At 39.1% G+C, this 22447-nt stretch overlaps 2 protein-coding genes across 6 annotated transcripts; one reads left to right on the top strand and one right to left on the bottom strand.

Annotated features, from left to right (window-relative positions):
- Positions 1 to 561: 561 nt before the first annotated feature.
- On the bottom strand, positions 562 to 19205 carry gpam (glycerol-3-phosphate acyltransferase, mitochondrial). Of its 3 annotated transcripts, none has more exons than XM_026178640.2 (21): positions 19065 to 19205; positions 14586 to 14723; positions 14288 to 14407; positions 13682 to 13755; positions 12773 to 12886; positions 12451 to 12600; positions 12254 to 12353; positions 10792 to 10928; positions 10302 to 10401; positions 8555 to 8767; positions 8209 to 8322; positions 8023 to 8108; positions 7066 to 7178; positions 5999 to 6069; positions 5273 to 5540; positions 4915 to 5072; positions 4397 to 4474; positions 4111 to 4248; positions 3796 to 3985; positions 3444 to 3502; positions 562 to 3357 (listed from the first exon to the last, which is right to left on the bottom strand). In XM_026178640.2, exons 2-21 carry the CDS (start codon positions 14667 to 14669, stop codon positions 3241 to 3243), a joined length of 2484 nt encoding a protein of 827 aa, XP_026034425.1. In that variant the 5' UTR covers positions 14670 to 14723; positions 19065 to 19205; the 3' UTR covers positions 562 to 3240. The 3 variants fall into 3 exon arrangements, with proteins under 3 accessions (XP_026034425.1, XP_026034426.1, XP_026034427.1); XM_026178641.2 differs by lacking the exon at positions 19065 to 19205 and adding an exon at positions 18775 to 18908; XM_026178642.2 differs by lacking the exon at positions 19065 to 19205 and adding an exon at positions 18681 to 18700.
- A 13-nt stretch (positions 19206 to 19218) lies between these two features.
- On the top strand, positions 19219 to 21943 carry LOC113028400 (large ribosomal subunit protein eL19). Of its 3 annotated transcripts, none has more exons than XM_080305098.1 (6): positions 19219 to 19359; positions 20766 to 20872; positions 20962 to 21084; positions 21285 to 21405; positions 21501 to 21611; positions 21701 to 21943. In XM_080305098.1, the coding sequence occupies exons 2-6, from the start codon at positions 20767 to 20769 to the stop codon at positions 21825 to 21827; spliced, it is 588 nt and encodes a 195-aa protein (XP_080161224.1). In that variant the 5' UTR covers positions 19219 to 19359; position 20766; the 3' UTR covers positions 21828 to 21943. The 3 variants fall into 3 exon arrangements, with proteins under 3 accessions (XP_080161224.1, XP_026034429.1, XP_080161225.1); XM_026178644.1 differs by lacking the exon at positions 19219 to 19359 and adding an exon at positions 19708 to 19788; XM_080305099.1 differs by lacking the exon at positions 19219 to 19359 and adding an exon at positions 19754 to 19946.
- Positions 21944 to 22447: the final 504 nt, after the last annotated feature.

Genomic DNA, 22447 nt, shown 5'->3' with positions numbered 1-22447 from the left:
AGCTCTAATGTGCTAATAATGTGTTTGCATCATTTGATCACCTTTTACTTCTTTTGGACATACTGGGAGTTATTTTCACTCCAAATACTACAGAAAACTGAAAGATATTAATGTTTTGCAGAGAGAAATTGTCATGTCAGAAGCTACTGTTAGAAGCACTGTGTCTGCTTGTTTATCTTTGGGTTTATGTTCCCGTATGTACTGAATATAGTCAGCTTTTTAAAATCTGTCCTGGTAATAACAGTTTGTTCTACAAGCTACTGAGTGATGGGATGTACTTAGTGTTTCATGCACAGTGTAATAATTCACGCTGTTGTTCATCTGAGGTTGTATTTAAATAATTGACCTGTTGAACTTTGAAACTGAAATATGGTGTATTCTCTCTTTAACATGACTATAGTTTATTCTTATTTAATTTTTCATTGCAGTTACCATTCCTAACTCACTTTTATTTAAGCATTAGTTAACTATAATAACCTTTTACCCCTTTCACACACCAGAAAAATAATCACAAAATGCTTTTTAGATATAATAGAAGAAATAAAAAGGCAACACCATCACTAATCTATCATTAATTTATTTAAAAACAAAATCTAACAATGCCAATTGTGCTTTGCTTTGATAAAGCAAAAAGAAAAGTGACATATTTTTAGTAGCTGGTGATCCTAACATGTTCTCTCAACATCTACAGTGTTCATTTGGATTCCCAAAATTATTAACATGCACAAAAACAAACAAACAAGAAAAACAAACAAGAAAAGAATACTACAGTGCATTAAAAAGGCACCTGCTTCCCAGATACAGGCATTTATCCTACGTTATACAGAGTAGTGGGATGTGGTTAATGCAGCTTCAGTATCCCACAAGCAGTTCATTAAAAACTATAAATCTGTACCACGTCCATCGAGTATTCGACAATACCACAATGACCTTTTTAGATAACATTCAAGAGGTAACACAATTAATCTTCTACACATACAGCTCGCTTTCATCAACACAACTTACACGACATACACAGCGGTAAGGCTGTAAAAGACCATTATTATCAGGTTGAGCAGAGTTCACATTGAAGTGCCGATGATTAAAGGCGACCAGAGGAAACATGCAGTACAGTACGTATCATGGCAGATGGGTCCCCTGGTGAGGAGACTTGTACAGACCGAGGGCTCAGAAATGCTAGAAAGCTCGTGACACTCTCAGAGCACATTCTTGTTGCAGTAACATACTCTTCTGTTCTTCCACATGCTTTAGGTGTCTTTCACCAATATGTAACTTTTTTTCATTTACAAGTTTAGAAAAATATGAAAAATAAACATTACAATGACCTGTAACAAGAAGTGTTGAACTATCACACGTATTTCCCAATAGAAATATTTATTTAAAGGACCCAATTCTTGTATTGCCCTGACGCATTAACAATGTCCTCACGATCATTCAATAATGATGGCAATTCATTACGCTTCCTTTCAAACTTGCTGCTTCCTCTTTTTCTTGCCATCAAGAAGAGGAGCGGTGTACGTTTATATTCATGTTCACTGCAAACTGAAACTGAAAGACACACTAAATATTGACTTGATCGACTTTGTGTTATCAAGTTACTTTACAACATAATTAGAAACTCACAGCCAAATGCACAATGCTGTGTTGTTTCACCATCGTACTTTAACTTCAGCCACTCTGCTTTTTGTTCATGTTTTTAAAATTTCACAGTCAGGCATAATCTGACTTTTTGATTCCAACACTGAAACACTTAAATGTGTAAATGCAACTATAACAATAATAATAAGAAGAAGAATAGGTAATATCTAGTTACTAGAGTAAACTATCATAATTTAAGTCAGTGTAAGATTGATTTTATTAAAGAATGTAACTAATGATGGAATTTAAAATTCCATTGCTATATCTAACATGAAAGAAGAAGAATTTAACCCGGAGGTTTTGGATGACTGCATTTTTTTCTGTTTCCTGTTTGTTTTTGACCTTACAGAGGTCTGTAAAGAGAACACTATACTGCACTCATAATTAGCCAACTGTTCAAAAGAACTGCACTATTTTACCACACTATGCAGCAATTTCAACTCACAAATGCCCAACTATTGCTCTTTCAGCAGCAATGCTATAAAGGCTATACAGCGTGTTTATGATAGAAGAAGAAAAAAAAAAAGAGGTGGTAATCCCAAATATCTGCTTTCCCTGAAAGGCATGTCACAGAGTGTCTGAGCGTGTTGTTATTAGAATAAAAGTGGGTGTGATGGCTGGTATTCATTACTTTAAGTGCTGTGCTGTGTAACATTCATCGAAAGTGAGGTGTTCTGCAAAAAGAAAAGAGATCAAAGTCACTTTTCATATGAAAAGTTTAAGTGAATGCACTTAGATATTAGTGGTTTGAATGCACTTAACTGTAGGTGGACATTGTTTTAGGCCTTGACTACGCCAGACTTTCAACAGGTACATATTGCATTCACTAAGTAAATATTGTTCATGGGCCAAACTGCACACTGATTGTTTTTATCTAAAAAAAAAAAACAGCAACTAGAAATAACTGACCTTCACCGTATGGAGATTTAAATTCATACATTTTGCCACTGAAACCTTGGATATGTACACAATTTGCAGGTGCACTGTATCTCTCTGAGTACAGCAAACTCTTCTCTTTAATTACACCAGAGTGTAATCATTTCAGTGCACTATAAATGAAGTTGTTCTACGTTCTATGTACAGGCAACACATTTTAAACTGTAAGATATTAGAGTGCACTGGAGAGAATACGGCAACTTTATAAACAAGCACAAAGAGTTAACATAAAAATGCCTCTGTTGTTGGTTATGTTTACAGTTATTTTATATGCATATTTTACTTGTTCACTTGTATAGACAAAAGGCAGCTTTGCTTTGTTCAGACTGCACGGTTAAATTTTTTTTTCCCATATTAAAACCTTTTGACTTCTCCTGCAAACGAACGATTCCTAGAGGGACCCCTTCAATACACATGTTAAATCAACTGCGCGGTTCTAACACAGGAAGTCAGAGACTGAAACAAAAAGAAAAAAAAAAAAGAAGAAGAAAGGGAAGACTGGCTTCAAGTCTCTTCCGACTACAGCTGATAGTTAGCTGCTTTTACGTGAAGGCACTTCCTGGTAAAGCTTTCCACAGAGTAGCACCTGGGACTGTTTAGAAGTAACCAGTAGAAGCCCTTTATTGGAAGGAGCCTGGGGTCCGAGCTGGGTGACACGCGTCGCAGTCACAGCAGAGTGAAACCTAAGATGTACTGCAGGAGTTTGTTCCGATTTTCCTGAGGTAGAAAGGTGCTGCTTAGCTCCAGAGTTGTCACCTTGTTTTCTCTCCTCTCCTTTAGGACCTGGAGAATAAACAGAAAACAGGAGGTTTAGCTGGATGACTCTGCACATCACCCAAATACACACATAAAAATGCACACATGCTTACCCCGAGCTCCTTGAAAGTCCTCACGGTGTTCTTAACCAGATAATGAGTTGCACTTTCACCTGAATGAAAAGAGAAGTGCTTGAAATACATAAAACAGAGACAGGATCTTACTTTTAAAAATTTTCACTAGCTAAATCCTTCTTTAATCTGATAGTAATTTCTTATTTTTCATGTGAATACTACTTATACTTTTGGACTTTATTCCCAGCACCTAAAAAAAAAATCATGACTGGAAAAACCATTTTCTCATTTTTAGCAATTTTCTCAATTCCAAGTGCGATGTAACACTAGAGAAGTTTTAAATTATTTTTTAAATACATTGTGCAGTATGTGGGCGATATTAGGATATTACCATAACCAGCCACTCCTCTTTCTGTGCGTGTGAGCAGGTATCTGAAGAGCCTCTGGGTGTAGTCGGACTCGACCATGGGCTGGCTCAGACTGTGGACGAAGATCGCAGCCCCGCTGTAGGCCTCCAGCACCGGGCTGAGCAGCCGCTGAAGGAAGACAAAGAACTCCTGGTGCTCTGCAGAAACACTCACCTGAAAGACAACACAAACAGACCAAAAGTCAAATAAAGTCATTTTTGATGGTGAACAGTGGATGTTTGGATGTGAATGCTGTGGCGATTGTGTTGGCTGCAAAATTCCAAATGGTCTAAGTATACCTTAAGGTAGCGATCTCTCTGCTCCTCTCCAAAATCGCTGTCCTCATCCTCTTCGTCACTCCTCCAGGAAAGGGGCTCAGCAAACTTTTTGGGCCACGGCTCATCTGTGGGGCTTGGGCTCAGTTCCTCCTGGTCCTCCTGACGCACAAAAACAGATCAGAGGATCTGAAAGTTTCATTACCCAATAGCAACTATCGCTAAGAGTCCTTCCTAAAACATTCAACTTCTGACATTAACCGCCATGATCTGTTATTTTTGTCCAGCGGCTGACGGCCTGTAAACTCACCTCTGCCACATAAAGAACTCCATACTGGATCAGCCTGGTTACTGTGTCATGGAAAACCTGGTAAATAGTCTGGCAAGGCTGTGGGACAGACAGGAGAGATGTAGACACGCTAAAACATGAAACCACATAGGAGTTGAAAATGTAATTTTATAAACAACTACTTGTCAACAAACTTGTTCCATCATTACTAGTGTAAACTAATATGCAAACATTGTAAATAATCTTCATTTAGAGCCTAGGTTAGAGTTACTAATTACGGTGACAGGAATGTCTTATATTCAGATGATCAATGAGACTATAACCACACAGAGATGAAGTCAAGATTAATTATCTTGTCACAATTGCGCAAAACAATGTCTGGCATATATAAAAGGACTCTGATTGTAAACATGTCCACTGCTGAAGAAATGAGGCAGTGGACACGAGGTGGATGACAGCAGTAGTCATAATATCATAGATGCGTATGTAAAATGTGCGCAGACATTTGGAGTGATAAAGATGGAATATGCAGGACTTACTGGTGCTACAGCCACCTCATTGATAAGGAAGTGGGAGAGACCAGCGGCCTTGCGGATGAGTCTCTCTTGACTTAGAAGATGACTACTGGGATTGCCAGGCTGGCGAGCAGACTCTGATTCCATGACCAGCTCTCGCTGCAGCGACAGGACACTACAGGCTGGAGAGGTACAGGAAAACCTGTGTGTTTAGGACTGCTGAACTTAGATCTACTGTCACTTGTTTAACTTCAAACAGCAATTTAAACTAACTATTTAAAAAAAAATGTATTATTCAAGCTTACATGTTCAGTATATTTTTCTTAAATAATAACCACAATGATGAACCAAAACAGCACATAATACTGTTGGCATAACTTACCAATGATTGCATCAGAAATGAATACATGGAAAAGGCCGTTGCTGTAGAAGTTGAGCTCAAAAAGCGCAGGTACAGTTTGACTAGGTGCGATGGTAAACTCTCCATTGCGATTAGAACTGCTGGTCACATTGAGGCAGTTCCCCAGGAGGTGGAGAGCACGCATGACCACGTCCTCTGAGTTCCCCGAAAAGCCCAAGTCAAAGTCTCGTGACAGGATCTCCTCCTTCATGTTGAAGAAGTCTTCCACTAGCTTGGACAACACCACCCCCTGACACAAAATGAGCAGGAAAAAACAACAACAACAACATCAGAAACTTAAAAAAAAAAAAAAAGTATATTGGTGAATTTTAATAAGCCCACTTCAAAATAATAAAAGTCGAGAAACAAAGAAAAAAACTACAAAAGGGCTTTTGGGGTTGTATGCAGCACTGAGCAGTTGTCATGACATTAGTGTGTCTGTAGAGGGCAGAGTCTCACAATTAATGCAAGAGGCGATGAAAGAGAATGCAGGAAGAAATACGATTTTCTAACAGAGTTATCTATTCCTATATTTATGACTTAAGTGTCATGCCCAGGAAGGTGCATACCTGCTAAACGGAAGAGGAACAAGGGGAAAAAAAACAAACATACCAGACGGGGTAATAATAGCAGGATTTTAAAAAATGTGAGCTGGTGTATCTGGCAGTGACAGAACACGAGGAGAGAGGAGGCAACAGCTACACATACCTGTCTGTGTCTATACAGCAGTAGACAGGCCACAATGTGGGTCGACATGATTGCTGACGATTTATTGGCCGCTATGAGGAGGAGATACAAAAGGGTATAATAAGCAACACACAACAGAAAGAGAACAAAAAAAGCAGAAGTAGCAGAAGTACTTGTAATTCATTGAGACACCCTTAAAGCAAGACTACAGTGCTGTAAGCCCCAAACTAAGCTGTGTTCAGTTCCTTTTTATATGTGTATATATGTATAGCATCCAATCATAGCAGATATCAAGTCAGGAAAGTTTACAGAGTATTACAGAGACGATTCAACCTTGAGCGTGATTAAGTGTGGACACAAAAAAAAAAAAGAAAAAGTCTTAACATAAAGAAGCCTCAGACAGAACCCAACTCAAGGTGGGTGGCTGTCTGATTTAATAGGCTGGGGAGAAAGGATGTAAAAAAGCTATATGCCTGTGTTTTGTTATATATAATTTTAATTAATTCATCAGAGTTTGACTTACTACAAATAAAATATTAAATAGGCCTAAAAGAGCTGATTATATTGATAGCACTCAAAGGCAGAAAGAAAGAGTATGTGAGGGAGTGTGTAAAGACAAGGGTTACTACAGATCACCTAAAGTAGTAATCAAGCATAGAGGTGCAGGACATTTATGAACAGCTAAGCTGGTACTGCATTCTTCCCCCTCCCCTGTGCTTCCATCCTCCCCTTCACCTTATTGGCTAAAAACAACATGCCATCCAGCTGGTGGTTCTGTGATAGGCTGTTGGTTTAAAAAAAAAAAAAAAAAGCTAGTGTAGGAGAATGCAGCTGAATGAGCTGGGGAGAACCGGTTTCTGGAGTGCTATCCCAGGGCAAAACACCCCGAGTGATGTAAAGCGGATGGACTGATGCTGTGCTGTATTTCATGAGTGCTGCCTTTGTGAGCAGGTGCACCTTTAGCACAGGATGAAAAGGAGACTTATGTGCTTATTTAAGGGACCGGTGCTTACTGAAGACTTTAAATTATGATTCCTAGTCATCGTGCATGTAGTAAACCCACCATCTGCGGGTTGTGATTTTCTTACTAAAGAGAACGTGCTTGGCCAGGTTGTTGATAAGCTGTCGTCTAGAGATGTCCTCGGGCAGCTCTCTGTTCACCTGCTCTTCCTCCTGTCCATCAAACAGCTGAGCATCAGGCCTGGAAGGATAATAACAACAAGCCAATGTGTTTTTTACTGTGTCACACACAGTATGTATAATTTAAGATGGCAGTTGTCATGTCCAAACACACACCAGCTCATCTTTCACTCCTATTTTTGGGAGCTTGCAGTGTAACCCCCAATAATGTTAGAATATAATAATATTGGGTACTGTAAAATGTAATACACATTAGAATATACAACCACTACACGGGGATACAGTATTTAAAACCTAAATAAACATAGACGAATAAATAGACAAAAGAGGAACAAAGTGGCATGAGAGTGCCCTGTGTCTGACTTCTCTACAAACAATCTGCCCCTGCCGTTAAAAAGTACTCAAGTTCAAGATCTCAAGTTAATAGCTTACCAATTATTTGTCATCATTTATCTAACGTGATCTCAGGGTGGTTATCTTACTCATTTACTTCCTGGCTTTTGCCAAAGTCATTGCATGTCTCATCCATCCGTGCCATTAGCAAAACGTGATATGCCACTATTTCACGCGAGTGTTGAAAAGAGTCTTCCATAATATTTGTCTCCAAAGAGTTGAGAAGGTTGTTAATCACCACTGTTGGCACAAGTTTTGAAACTGACTGTAGACCAGCTGGGGCAGACTGCAGTCATCCCAGCGACAGTGCTTTATCGCTCGTTTTTACTATGAAGAGACAGCTTTGAACTGATCTGACCCCTGCCAGGGCTAACTAACGACCCGTTCTCAAATGTCACAGAGCCTGCCATGAAGTAGCAGGAGGGAGGTATAGAGCTTGGACATGAAGATTGTCCAGGAAGGTCATGACATGTGAGACTATGGAGTGAGCGTGTGTGTATATTTGTACTAACTCTGCAGAAATAATGGTGGGCATCAAAGCATGTTCCAGAGATACAGGTGGTGGACTATGACGGCTTCTCTGGGTGTCCAAGTACTCCTATAATTGACATAAATGTGACATACGTATTCATAAATACATATTCAATATAAAAAACAAACATGGAAGGTTTTCAGCTCTTTTTAGTGTGATTAATCACCTTCAGGGAGAAGGGCTGGTTGAAATCAACACGGACACAACCGTAGTTCTTCCTCAACATCCTGAACACACCACATGCTATTCCCCACCAGCTTTCGTTCTTCTTCGGCTTGCCCTAGAACAAGACAGATTTGAAAGTTACCAAAAATATAGCTATAAGGACACAGCTGAAGCAGTTTGTGTCAAAACATGCTTGGCTCTACCACCAGAAATACATACATTTTTTTCAGTCACAAATTCAAAATCCAACTAATTTATTTTTCTGTGTATTTTTCTTTTTCTGTGCATGATTAAAAAACAAAAAACAAAAACACCTTTGTTGCCACCGACGTCATCCAGACACTCACCAGCTGCTCACTATTGTAGTTTCCCTCAATAATGCGGTCATAGGAGATGCCAACTGGCACCACCAGCACGTCTCCGATGGCCCCCGTGCACATTGTGTCAACCACGATAGACAGCATGCCTGCACGTGCTGGAGATGGCTTACCACTGCGCGACCGAGTCCCCTCCAGAAAGACCTCCAAAAACTGCTGCTGCCGCAACAATTCCTCTGTGTACTACGACAATGACGAAACAGGGAAATGATCAGGTGAATACAGAAAAGGTGTGTGTCAGACAAATGAGAAAATAATACATGTAAAGGTCGCAGTATTTTTGGTGAAAATGTAATTTGCTGACGTCCCGAAGCAGGAAATTCACTTAATTACAAGCTGACAGTCAAGTAAAGTCAAGGCCATGCCAGTGCTGTAGTATGCAGGTTAAACATGAGACTCAAAGTGTAGGAAATCGGGTGCATGCTGAGGTAGCTTTGCTGTATAATGATATCCTCCTGAGTACAGTGTGTACACAGCTGTCTTAGCTATGCAGACACTTTTGAGAATAGAAGCTTTGTCCTGAAATAAACTCCAGGCCGTGGCATTCAAAGTAAGCCGGGACGTCTAGGTTCAGTTTTCATGGGAGCAACTGGAGTTAGAGCAGCATGTGACCTTTTTCTACAGCTTGCCTGTGAAAGCTAATTCCATTCTGGCAAGTGACACATGCGTGCCAGATTAAAATCTCACTTTTTAGCAAATTCAATTACTTTGACCACTTTCAATCATTACAGCTGCAACTTGTGCACTCTTTGACATGTGCAATAACACTAAGTGCAATACTCTTTTCTGGCGTCGTTGTATTTTTACTCAGTTGTATACAGCATTTGTATTTTATTTTTATTCTATTGTATATTTTATTCTATTTTATTCTACTGTATATAGTATTTTATTGTGTTCTATTCTGTACAGTTGTGTACTGTATTTATTCTTATTGTATTCTAATTTTTGCTTCATAACTTTTGCACTGTCCACTTCCTGCTGTGACAAAACAAATTTCCCACGTGTGGGACTAATAAAGGTTATCTTATCTCATCTTAAGAAAAAGAGGTAAAATATGGTTTGTATAACAGGATTGAATTTCAGCTCATCATTTCTACTAGCTGCTCATGTCTTGGGCTGATAATTCTTATCTTAAGGACACAATACGAACCTATCTTACAAGCACAATACACTGTTACTTATTGCCAACCCCTTCTGAAGATACAAAGAAAATCTGCCACTCAGATCAACCCATGCAATTAAATAAACCACCTAAGTTTCCACGCTACTTTGTAGAAAACACACTGAAAATCTTCCAAGTAGTTTATGATGGCGAAACACTAACAAAAACCTATGAATCTGCAACACAAGCCTGAACATCTACTCGTCATGTGATACAGAAAAACCTATAATGACCAATACTGGGTTACAACTGGTAAATAAAAGGTTAGATGACGTATAAGCCGACCCAATATGTTTAGAGAGCAAAACTGCTGACACATGGGTCACTACAATAAAGGAAAGGAGCATATCTACCCAAACATTTAGTTTGGGCTTACAAATGACAGGACTGTAGCAGAGTCAAAATAAGTTCTTTGGAAGATATAACGCTAATTACAAAGTAAAACTGGAAACAAAGACATGGCTTAAATAACAAAAACATTTCACTCTCTCATTATTCAATAGAAAAGAACACACAGAGCAGAAAACATGAAGAAAACCCGCTCTGCAGACTTACTGCGTGCAAAAGAGATCGGTACAAAATGTCTTTCTTTCCATCTGCAGACTCTTCCATTCTTCGTCGTATGAAGAAACCTCCAAGTTTACGGATCAGGGTGCTGAAAACAAAGAAGTTTTATAAAGTAGTTTCCAAGCTTTTCAATGGGCAGCAACAGCGAGCACAAACTCCACAGCTGTCAGCAAATACAGTTTTAATCAGTGATTTCCTCAAGGTACTAATTTGGATTAAGGTGTGACTATGATGAAAAAGGAGGACAGTTTGATACCGAAGCACTTAAAATATAAAGATGACTCATCCTGACACTTCAGGGACCCATGTTGTAAATACCCATGTAGTACAAAAGGATCAGTGCTGAACCAAATGCTAGTTGAAGCAGGATAAAAAAAAAGATTTAACTATCGAACATATTTCCAGGGAATTCTTTATTGTTTGAGTTAAACATACACCTTATTTCCAGATCAATCTTCACACAAGGCCTTATGTTTACCTGAGGATGGGGATGCTTAAGTTGTTTCCAGCAGCGATGTGCGGGGCTTTGATGTTATGACAGAACAGAATCAACGTGATGAGCAGGTAGTCGATGTGGGATTTGTGAACTGGGAGGAAGACCATCGGCACATTTTGCTGCAAAGAAAAGAGAAATAAGCAATTTCTCCTAACACGTTTTTAAGAACTCTGTATGTGATCAATGTTGAGAACTTTTATTATCTACGAGAAATGTACAATGACAGAAAACACCTTGTAAATATTACAAGCAAGAAAATAAACACTCAGCTAAACAGCCAGTTTATTAGGTACACTTGTTCAACTGCTTGTTAACTCACAAGTCTAATCAGCCAATCCCAATAACTGCCCAGGAACTGAATGCATTTAGGTGTGTAAACACAGCCATGATGAACTGCTGAGGTTTAAACCGAGCATCAGAATGGGGAAGAAAGGTCATTTAAGTGATTTTGAACGTGGCTTGAGTGTTGGTGCCAGATGAGCTGATCTAAGTATTTCAGACACTGCTGATCTACTGGGATTTTCCTGTAAAGGAGAAAACATCCAGCAGTTCTTTGAGTAAGAATACCTTGGTGAAGTCAGAGGCCAGAGAAAAATGAGCAGACTGCTTTGAGTTGAACTGAACACTTGATTACTGCTGCAAGATTTGGATGGTAAGGTCAAAATCAGACATAAACAACATAAGGTAGGGATCCATCCTGCATTGTTCGGGCTAATGGTGGTGGTGGGGCAAATTTTCGTAGCAAACTTAAGATCCCATTGTAGAAAATGAGCATCATTTAAACACTAGAACCTAGCTCCGAGTATTGCTACTCATCATACCCATCCCTTTATTGCTGCACTGTACCCATCTTCCAGTGTGAATATCATGCCATGTAACAAAGCTTAAATGATCTCAAACTGGTTTCCTGAACATGACAGCAAGTTCACTATACTCAAATGGCCTCAACAGTCACCAGATCTCAATCAAATGAAGCACCTTTGCAGAGTCGTGGAACGACAGATTTGTATCTCAGATGTGCAGCCAAAAAATCTGCAGCATGATGTTATCATGTCAACACTGTTCAAAATCTGAATCTGTGCCACAGAGAATTAAAGCAGTACTGAAGTCAAAAGGGGGTCCAACCTGGTACTAGCATGGTGTACCTAATAAAGTGAAGTGTATATTTAGTGCTAGTTTATGTATATTTACAACTATCAATCATTTACATTCATAAAGCCTCTTCAGTGGTCAGAAATAAAGGCTGCTTCGCTAGTTAATCAAGACACAGCAATCAGTGAAGAAGACTATGTACATGAAATACTACATCAGCTTTATCGGTTTAGCCGTTACCGTTTTCAGCAATCAGAAACAAGTTTTCAATATTAATGGAAAAAACAGTCTTACTCATTTTGGGTAGCAGATTGTGCTGAGACAGTTTATCATGTGTGTCTTTGCCCCTCACCTCTGTAGCAGCTTTCTTCACCATTTCCAGCTGTCCTTTGTGGATCTGGATGCTCCAGAAGAAGCCATTAAACAGCCTCAAAAGCACCCAACCAGTTAGCCTAATCCAAAAGAAAAATTAAGATGTAGAACAGAACACAACATAGCAGGTTTGCTTAAGGCATTACAATATTGTCATAAACTAAAAAGTATAAATACCTAATAAAGGCTGGGGAAATGTTAGCAACCATCTCTTGGAGGAAGGCCCTGGCTTTCTGCTTTACTTTGCTGACAGCTTTGTGCTCCTGACCAGGCTGGCTGGCTGCAGCATCCAAGTCTGTTGCTACTGTCACAATAGCATCCTCCACCCTGCAATCAACAAAAGAAGAACACAAACATAAAGCTGCCTCTTCTAACATTCAACGCATTGTCTCCATTTCTCTAATAAAATGGTTTCTTTATGTCCACCATATCACAAATTTATCTATGATTGGAAAATAAAGTTTGATGTGGGCTGAATTTCCTGTATCCTGACTTTTACCTGCTGTTGTTGAGTACGTTATCCACCACGTTCCTGGTGAACATGTCCTTGTGGACATCTCTCTCCACAACGAAAAGCACATAACTCAGTCTGCGTGCCAGCCAGCCCCGCTGTCTAGATGAGCACACACAGAAAAACGCTTGCATAAAACCACATAAACGATACATATTTACATACGAGAAGAGATTCTCAAATATACTCAGATATATGCTGAAAGCTGTGTTATAAACATGAGCCTTGCTTTTCGCACAAAAACACATAAGTTAAATATATGAATCAACATCCAGATAAGGGACAGTCAGGAATACTTGCACGACTTTTCATGGTAATATCACATTTCCAGGAACTGCAGAACAATGCATAACCTGCATAACCCAAACACACAGCTTCATCATCAACAGCTGTGTTACAGGTCAGGTTTGCTATACCTTGATGAGCTTTCAAGTAACATAATACTGACTGTGTCAGGACAAAGCAAACGATGCTAACCCAACCATGCTGAGTACGGTACATCACCATCTCTGTTTCCATGCTAATAGAACTAGATATTAACTTATTTCTGTTTTTCCCCATTCGGTTTGGAGCATGGTGGCATATATCTTACTGAGTATTGTCAACAAAAGCCAGCCACTGGGTGCATGTGTCTGGTGTCCACTGACAAACACTGTAAATTATTCATCTGTCGACCTTTCCACAATTTCAGAGAGTCATCCTCTTGACTTAAATCCAGTTATTTTACACTGGTTGTTAAGAATTTCACCCTAAATCTGAACTGCATTCAATGGGACTGATTGGAGATCAGAGGACTGACAAGGCAAGTAGAGACTTTCCTGTTCTGCCAAAGCACGACGTGAAGTTTCAGTTGAAGAATGTTCCTAAAGTGGAAGGGAAGTGAAAAGCTCCGTTTACCTAGTGTGGGTCTCGTTTATGTAGATGACGTTTCGCAGACCCAGAGATGGAATACTGGGATTGAACAGTCTCTCCTGTAAGGAACAAAAAAGATAAAAAATGAGAAAGTAACTCGAATCAGTTTAGTTTCGCGTTACTTTACAGCTTGTTATGCTTTAATTCTCGTTAAGAAAATAAATTTAACTAGAATTGAACCTTTTAACAGCTAATTTTTTATATTACTGCACTAAACTCAATAATGAGGTGTTTTAAGAATTGCTTTATGTCTAAAAAAACATTCCTTGAAAATGCCTTGCAACCACTTTTCAGATTTTCACCTTTATCATATAAACACAGGAAGACAACCTGAGATCCACATATCATTTAATTAGCAAATTAAATAATCAAATTAGATCTGAATAGATTATATGAATAATAATGACTTATCTAAAATTATTTTTAATTATGATTTTTTTAAGAGGACTGCTTGTTTTTCCGAACAGCCAGGATAGATCGAGTTAGCTAACGAGGAACTATTCGATTCCATGCTGGCCAATTTCTTTACAAAAGACCAGAAATCAGCAAATGAACTCAAGCCACAGTTAATTAGCCGTGATGTAATTTTACCCAGCTCTGTGGTGTACAGGAGTGACAGCAGCGCCCCACAAAGGGCCTCTTTCTGTTCAGCAGACCCTCCTTCCACGTGCTGGCGACATTACGCAGGACTGAAGGGCTGGTGCTGCGGTCCTTGAAATGCATAAAAAAAAGATTGATCAGGAAGAAGCAAAAGCATCACATGAAAGGACCGTGTGTGCTGATATGAGATTTATCGCCTTTGATCTTGGGGGGGATGCATGGCGCTGTTCTGAATGTACAATGAAAATTACAACAACAACAAAAAGAAAACAAATTAATTGTGGCTTACCGAGTCTTCATTGGGATGTTTCCAGCGGTTACACCACTGCTCTCCATTGCTGACCTGCAGCAGCAAGCCATCTGACAGCTCCATGCTCTCTGCTGTCTCCTTCCTCTCCCTCCTGGTCACACACCACTAGCTGGCAAGCTGACAGCACACACAAATACAATACAGTTATATTTTTTTAATTTAAGTGATCAATGAATATTAGTGAGTAGCACAAAGAAAATGCACAGCGTTTAAATCTAGCTGGTGGAAAAATACAACACTCACTGCAGCAATGTATTAAGCTACAGTGGGCGACATAGCTTATATCGCCTTCACGAGCAGCCTCTGCTCAGCATTTTGACTGCATGAGCAATGATGGTGAACAACCAGATGTTAACAGCTTCCTTTCAACTTTAAAGCCAAAAGTCAGCACCTCCCACATGAGGCATCGCTGTGCTATTCAGATTCAGTCAACGCTGGCATGCTCCGGTTAGACCTGATTTTCTAAGAAAAGTCGGAAGTCATACTGGAAAAACCAACAAGATGCAGCAGATAATAATGTATATTAATCACCCCAACATCTCAGACTGAATGCAGTCTGGTGGGACTAGTTAACAGAGAAGTCAAAGTTTTACTTCTTTAACTGATATGCGAGTAAGCCATTTTAAATAGCAGTGTGACCACAGATAGGGCAAAGACTTCCTCATTTTAGAAAACACAAACATTTTCAAACACCAAACAATGCACTTCTTAAAGATGTTAATTAAGATCATCATCTGCCCTCAAGACACAGCTGTCGTACTCAACTCCAGCTGACAAGAACCTTAAATTAAATGCACAAACTCAGATATATGCAGCCAAACTACGCTGCTCTTTTTTTGGTTTAGCTTAATGCACACATTAAATATTTGACAATGGAAAAAAACAAATAACAGAACCAAATAAAGCCTTTACTTTGGGAAGCAGCAGGTTTATGGCACAGAAAAATTATCATTTTATCAAAAGGCCCGCAGTTAGATTGAGTAACAACATCAACTACTATGTACGCACTGATTTACTGGCTGAACAGTGCTATCTGACAAGTCACCAGTTCGCCATGATTTCTGACAGAGGCCCATTGGCAAACAACAACAAAACAAAAGTAAAACGCCAGTATTGCCCAAGCTGACATTTTAACATGAGTATCAGCTCACGGTTACACAGCTGGAGCGTCCCTATCAGTCACTATGTAGAAATGGTCACTACACAAAATAGCAATCTAAAAATAACATAATGGGAAGCTTTTGTTTGGCATTTTAAACATAATTTGTCTAATGTGCCTCAAATGACACTTTGCTTTTGTTACACACCAGTTGTCCTGCATAACACTGGTAAGCGTCCTGAAACAAAGTCAAAATTTACACTAAACACACAATGCTGGAGGATTTTACAATGAACCAAACATAGCATAACCACTGAACCTTCCTGAAGAAACAAGGTAAGGGGATAGCTAGACATCAGTAAGGAAAGAGAGAAGATGTGAAGAGAACCCACAAAGGTAATTAAGAGAATGTCTTTGATTAGCCTGGAAATGAGTCAATTTATGAATGAATGCTTACACAGACTGTACAGTATGTGTGTCAGTTAAGGACACTGTCGGTCCATCTTTCTCTGACTAATACGTCTGACTGTCAGCAGACTGGCCTCTTCACAAAAATGTTCCTGCCTAACAAGCTTCAATGAATGAATGAACATTGTGACATTGTCCTCCTGTGGTGTTGTGGTTGTAGTGGGTGATGTGCACACAGATGAGGGAAGCAGAGATTTCAAAGGGGTCAACGGCCGAGAGTACTCCAGAAAAACAAAGACCTCCAAGAATGAGGAGCTTAAGGGAATTAGATAACAAGTGAAGGTAGCCCTTACACTGCATTAAAGTTTAATGAGTACACGGATAATAACATTCAACGTATGCAAATCCTATAAACTAATTTGAATAATTTTCATGGGATATATCTACATTAGTTTGTAGCAACTTCCACTATCTGTTATAACGTTGTTAAATATTTGATTCAATCAGTAATTTCAAAATGAAGTATCATCAAGAAATTATTAAAAAACAACACGCTGAGGCGCTACTATCGAACTAGAAAGTGCATTTTCTGAAGAAACTGCAGTGTGAATGCTTGAATCTGAATGTATGGACTGAAATGAATTAATTGCTGAATTTTGAGTTAAAAATTTTGAATGAGATAAAAAAACAAAAAAAACAACCTGAATTTAACCTGAAAACAACAGTGCTGAACTGCTAAAAGCTGAAGGTTACACAGAAGAAGAAGTTGGAAAAAAGCTGAAAATGTTTTAATTGTAAATTAGAAAAACCTAAGAAATGAGAAAAGAACATTTAGAGTCAGAAAACATCTGAAAGAATATTAAAAGGTCATATTCTTTGAATCACTGAATGACTAAAATGTGATCCCTCCACTTGGACCCACACAGTTTAAAAAGTTTACATCTCTGAGCTTTGAAAGACAAGATGTTGGAAAAAGAACAACGATGGCGACGTTTTGAGGGTAAAATGATGGCTGTAACACTGTGGACACAGCAGCAGTTGAAAGAGAAGTGTTTAAGATGAATCTTGGCAGAGTGAGAGAGAGAGCTCGTTAAGCAGGCAGGTGTGAGCCTGGTTGCTATAGTGACTGCACCCAAGGGCTCCATACACACGTACACAGACATGCACCTCACTTTTGCTGCTTAAAATGAACAGAAGAGTCAGGCCGAAACAAATCGCTCCCAAATGAAAAGTAAAAGTCGTATTGACAAAATTCTTTCACCGTGAGCGACAGCAATGTCTAGTCTACCTAATTCTCAGTTTTCATGTCTGTGGAGTTTATTATATGGACGTGGTGACAGTGGAAAGACACCATGCTCTTCTGATTTTCAAACGAACCTTCTGAGCCATTTTAACATTAGAGTCTATGGAAGAGTTGGAAGGAGGAGGCTGTGCATTGGTGACATTTATGAGAGAACCGTAACACCTAGGACAATAGTAAACACATTGGATGAAAGAGGACAGCGATGGCTACGTTTTGAGGGTAAAATCATACCTGTAGAGCAAACGCTGCGGACACAGCAGCAGTTTTAAAAAAGATTTTAAGATTAATTTTTTTGCTCCTCTCACTCTAGCAGTTGAGCTGCCTCACTCTAGCCCCAACATTCCGTCCCATACACACCCATTATAAACTCTGAAACGGGTGAAAAAACATCATGAAACTTAAACTGGAACTGAAGAAAAAGTATAATAGATATTGAAAAGATAAATACAAGTTGAATAGTTGAATGTCTTGTCTTCGTTTTAAAGTTTGAATGGTGGCTCTATGTCAATGTATGTGGAAGTAGTAAGGGTTTAAAAATGAGTGAATTGAATGAGAATTTGAAGGGTCTCCCCATTGAAATACATGGGAAATTTTTGTTGAATAAAGTTGAATAAAATTAAAAATATAAATGTTAAAAATGAGAAAAATAGAAGCACACCATTCCAAAAGATGAGGAATCTAATGGTGTTTGAATGGTTTTTCTAAGTTGAACGGTTTTGAAGGAGATAGTCGGCGAAAAACGTACGGAATAGGAAAAAATAATAATAAAGATTAGAAGAACAATACTGTGAATGCTTTTCAAGCATTCACACTAATTACACTGGCAAAGTATGGCCTGGGCCATCTGCCACATAATCACGTTTTATTTACCTTTAGCAAAATCATGCCTGTTCATGCACACTGAAAACCACTGGGTTAATCCGGCAGACAGGCTCAGACCTGCCTTGCAATAAGCAGGTCAAACAGGAGAGGTCTCTTTGTGACAGATGGTCAGTTCAGATAACTAGCTGATCAGACAACAATAGCACCAACCAGACATGCCCATGTCTAGCTTGGCCGCGGAAACGCGGTACTGTTCAGTTACAGCCGACACCTCCTAGAAAGACATTATTAAAAAGTCTCCAGTTTGTGCATTTGGATGGTGTTGCGTAAAGTTATTAAAACGTGATGTGAGCAGCTTCCGTGACCGTCTGTGGCACGCTGCATGGCATGCTTCCGAGCTTCATGAGGCACATCTCATCTTACAGCTAACGCCGGTACTCACGATGGTCTCCAAGACAGGGGTGACTTTAACCTGTTCTCCACTCGATGTCTTAATCTAGTCTGAATCTTAAATGATTAGCATTAGCCCGGTTTACCTCAGTGCGGATGAGACATGGAAAAATGTCAAATCCCACATTGCCGGGGGTCGTCTCGAACTCAATGTCAGTGTAAAGTTGACCGACTATGTCGTGTTTTACTGTGAAAAACGGCTCTAAATGATAAGTAATTATCTCTCACAACCGTGTCAACAAGTCCATATTAACGACACAGTTACTGTTTCTATGACAGGACAGGAACGGCGTTAGTAACAGTTACTAATAATGCAACGATGTAGCTGTTAGCATTAGCTCTCCAGCCACGCTCGCGAGAATGGACTCTCACTTACCTTGACAACAGTGTTACGCTGAGTCATATCTAAAATGTAAGCTTATCGACAAACAGCCGGCCGCTGAGTATTTCGGTACGCTTCTTTTGTAACACACTAGCTCCACTGTCCTTGGTACACCGGACAACACAGCTCTGACACTCGGGGATGTGTGACAGGAGGGAGGACCACTTGCGGTGGTTTTGTTTTGGTACAAGCAGCGGCGCCATTCTGCCACCAGCCAGAAGAGGGCAGCACGACGCCACTTTGACCACTTTGCGTTGCAATTTGACAACATTAAACACTTAATATAAAGGTGCGTTAGTATTTCTATTTTTTTTGTCCATTTTTTATTTGATGTGGAAATGTGTCATCTTGACAAAGCTTTTTTTTTTTTTTTAAAGCTGTTTTTAAAATGCAGTCTTTGAAACATTGGGTTAACGCGCCCTCCAGTGGGCGGATTGATACAAGCATTTTATCGGACCGTACCACTGTGCTACATCAATAGGGTTACTGTGGCTTATTTTAAGACGCAGTAAACCAAAGCCAAAAGATTAAGATTATTAATTATTTGGTATTAATTATTAGTTAATTATTTAACTATTCTGTCACTTCATAAACATTGGCTGTATTTACATTTCTATATATTACAGCCACAGTTGTCTCACCCATGGCAATGGCTATAATGGTAGTGTCACAAACATTCTATTTCCTTCGTTTCTATCAAGCTAGCAGCAGCCATGAGGTAAGCTGTATATTTGAAATTTAATTAAGCTTTTCATTTCCAAGCAGAGTGCAGGAAGTGTTAGAGATTCTTTTTATTTAAAACAGCGGGGAGAACTGTCTAGATGACTTTGAGTGAATTCGCTCATTTCTACCAGAATGCGTTGATGGCCTTTGTTGGTAAGCAAACCGTGCTAATATAGTGAGACATGTCACAACATGTTAGAAGACAACCCGTCTACTGAGCCAGGCATCAGCTGTAAAGACTGCAGTGTTTTGACTTTTTTTCAACAAGCTGACGAATGGATTGAGTGAAATAAAACGGATTTAATAATGAAAGTCAATTATCTCGGCAAGGTAGAGGTGTTACTTGTTGTCATGTGTTTTGGTACTTGGGCTACAGTCTTCTTCTCCCAAGTGGAAAACCAACCAGTAAACAAACAAGTTTACTGCACATCTAAAAGTCAGCAAATGACGTTTCAATCTTTTACAGCCTTTCATCAAAAAACACTCAAATGGGAGTTCAGTAGCTGATTTGTCCATTTATGTAACAGTTAGTTTATGACACTCGAAGAAAATAATTTAAATGATATATTGGCGTTAGGCGCTCAACTGGTCAAGGTCACACCTTCTTGTATAGGCATAAAAAATTAGGTATGAAGTAAAAATGGCTTATGAACACAATCGAGAGTGCTTTTTAATTGAATGGTGATGGGTAGGCAAAGTTTATTCCATCCTAACAAATAAGATTGTACTACAGAAACGTAGAATGTGACATATTTTTTTCATGTATGTTTTCTGTAACTGCCAGGGTGAATTAGTAATAGAATTATAATTTCTATTACTAAATTATATCCTCACTGGACTAAACTAGATTAAACTAAATCAAATGATACGCTTCTTCTTGCTGTAATATTGGGGTTTTTGTTTGTTTGTTTTTAATTTAGTTTAATAAAAACTATTTCCAACAGTGCTTATATAATGATTTTGCTCTCCCAGCATGCTCAGGCTCCAGAAGCGCTTGGCCTCCAGTGTCTTGCGCTGTGGTAAAAAGAAAGTGTGGCTGGACCCCAACGAGACCAACGAGATTGCCAACGCAAACTCTCGTGAGTTGTTTCCTTTGTGGATTTATGTAGTAGGCTCTGGGCTCCTTAAATTTACGCTTTTATTTAAATGAATTTTATTTGGGCTACAGGCCAGCAGATACGAAAACTGGTAAAGGATGGACTGATCATCAGAAAACCTGTGACTGTTCATTCCCGTGCACGCTGCCGCAAGAACACACTGGCACGCCGCAAGGGACGTCACACGGGTTATGGTGAGTAGTTAGGTTATTGTTATCTTTCCCCAAATTTGCTTTCACTAATAATGTGGCTAATAATTGCGTATTTGGGAAAATAAAATCAAGCGGTGTGTACATGTTAAGGACTGCTTATAGAAACTGCAAGTAGTGGTGGTTTCAGTATGAACTTGGAGTAAGATAAGAGTTTTATTTCAGTAATATAATTTTCTTTCCAGGTAAGAGAAAGGGCACGGCCAATGCTCGTATGCCGGAGAAGTTGTCATGGATGCGGCGCATGAGAATTCTGCGACGTCTTCTTCGTCGCTACAGGGAGTCCAAAAAAATTGACAGGCACATGTAAGAGTGAATGTCATCACTGATGTACTCACTGATCATGAATAAGGTTTTATGTCAGTTTCATTGATAGATGAGTAATGTTTTGTGTCTTCTAGGTACCACAGTCTCTACCTAAGAGCGAAGGGTAATGTCTTCAAAAACAAACGCATCCTTATGGAGCACATCCACAAATTAAAGGCTGACAAGGCTCGCAAGAAGCTCCTGGCGTACGTTTCCACTTCTTCTTTTCTTGTATTATTTCACTCCAAGCGCAGCAACATTTATACACTGAAATTAATTTGTTTCTGTCCTGCAGTGACCAAGCCGAGGCCCGGCGCACAAAGACAAGAGAAGCCCGCAAACGCAGAGAAGAGCGTCTCCAGGCCAAGAAAGAAGAGATCATCAAGAACTTATCAAAGGAGGAGGAAACTACAAAAAAGTGAATCTAAAATGTATTCAAATCTTGTGAGGATCAGCTTTTGGTTGTGAATAAATGTGGATAAGAGAAAATATCATCAGTAATGTTCTTGCCTTGATATTAAAAATGATTTGACATGAAGAGTACTTTGGAAAATATTTCATTTTGATTATGATTTATATATACCTGAATAAACAGAGGTGAGAGAAGCCCTTTTCTTTAACATGGCCATATATATATTGTAATATGGCTATGAAAAGACAGCAAACTATGCTTCTGAGGTAATGCTCTGAACACTACAAAAGGTGGCAGCAGAGTGCCAAATACATCTACGTCTACTCATTTTAGCCAGAGGAAATTAAACTAGAAAGAGAACTGGAAAAAAAAAAGTCATTTTCAATCAGCAACTTGATCACACAGCACAGTATTCCTCAAAGGTATTATTAAAAATGGTAGATAAGCAACTTGGTAACAACAAACAAAGATCTTCCACTTTTTCCACATATAGCTTACAGTTGAATTTGTGTTCATTCAGCAAAAGCACTGCAAGCATTTGTGCATTTTTAGGAAGGTAGAGGTAGCAACAATTTAGCTGCTGTTAAATTACATATTTTATAAGGGAACATTTATAAATAGTAACTTCCT

This window comes from Astatotilapia calliptera, chromosome 8, assembly GCF_964374335.1.
Source record: "Astatotilapia calliptera chromosome 8, fAstCal68.1, whole genome shotgun sequence".
NCBI classification, from domain to species: domain Eukaryota; kingdom Metazoa; phylum Chordata; class Actinopteri; order Cichliformes; family Cichlidae; genus Astatotilapia; species Astatotilapia calliptera.
The sequence above is the reverse complement of the archived record's forward strand: the minus strand, read 5'-3'. Positions and strand labels throughout refer to the sequence as shown.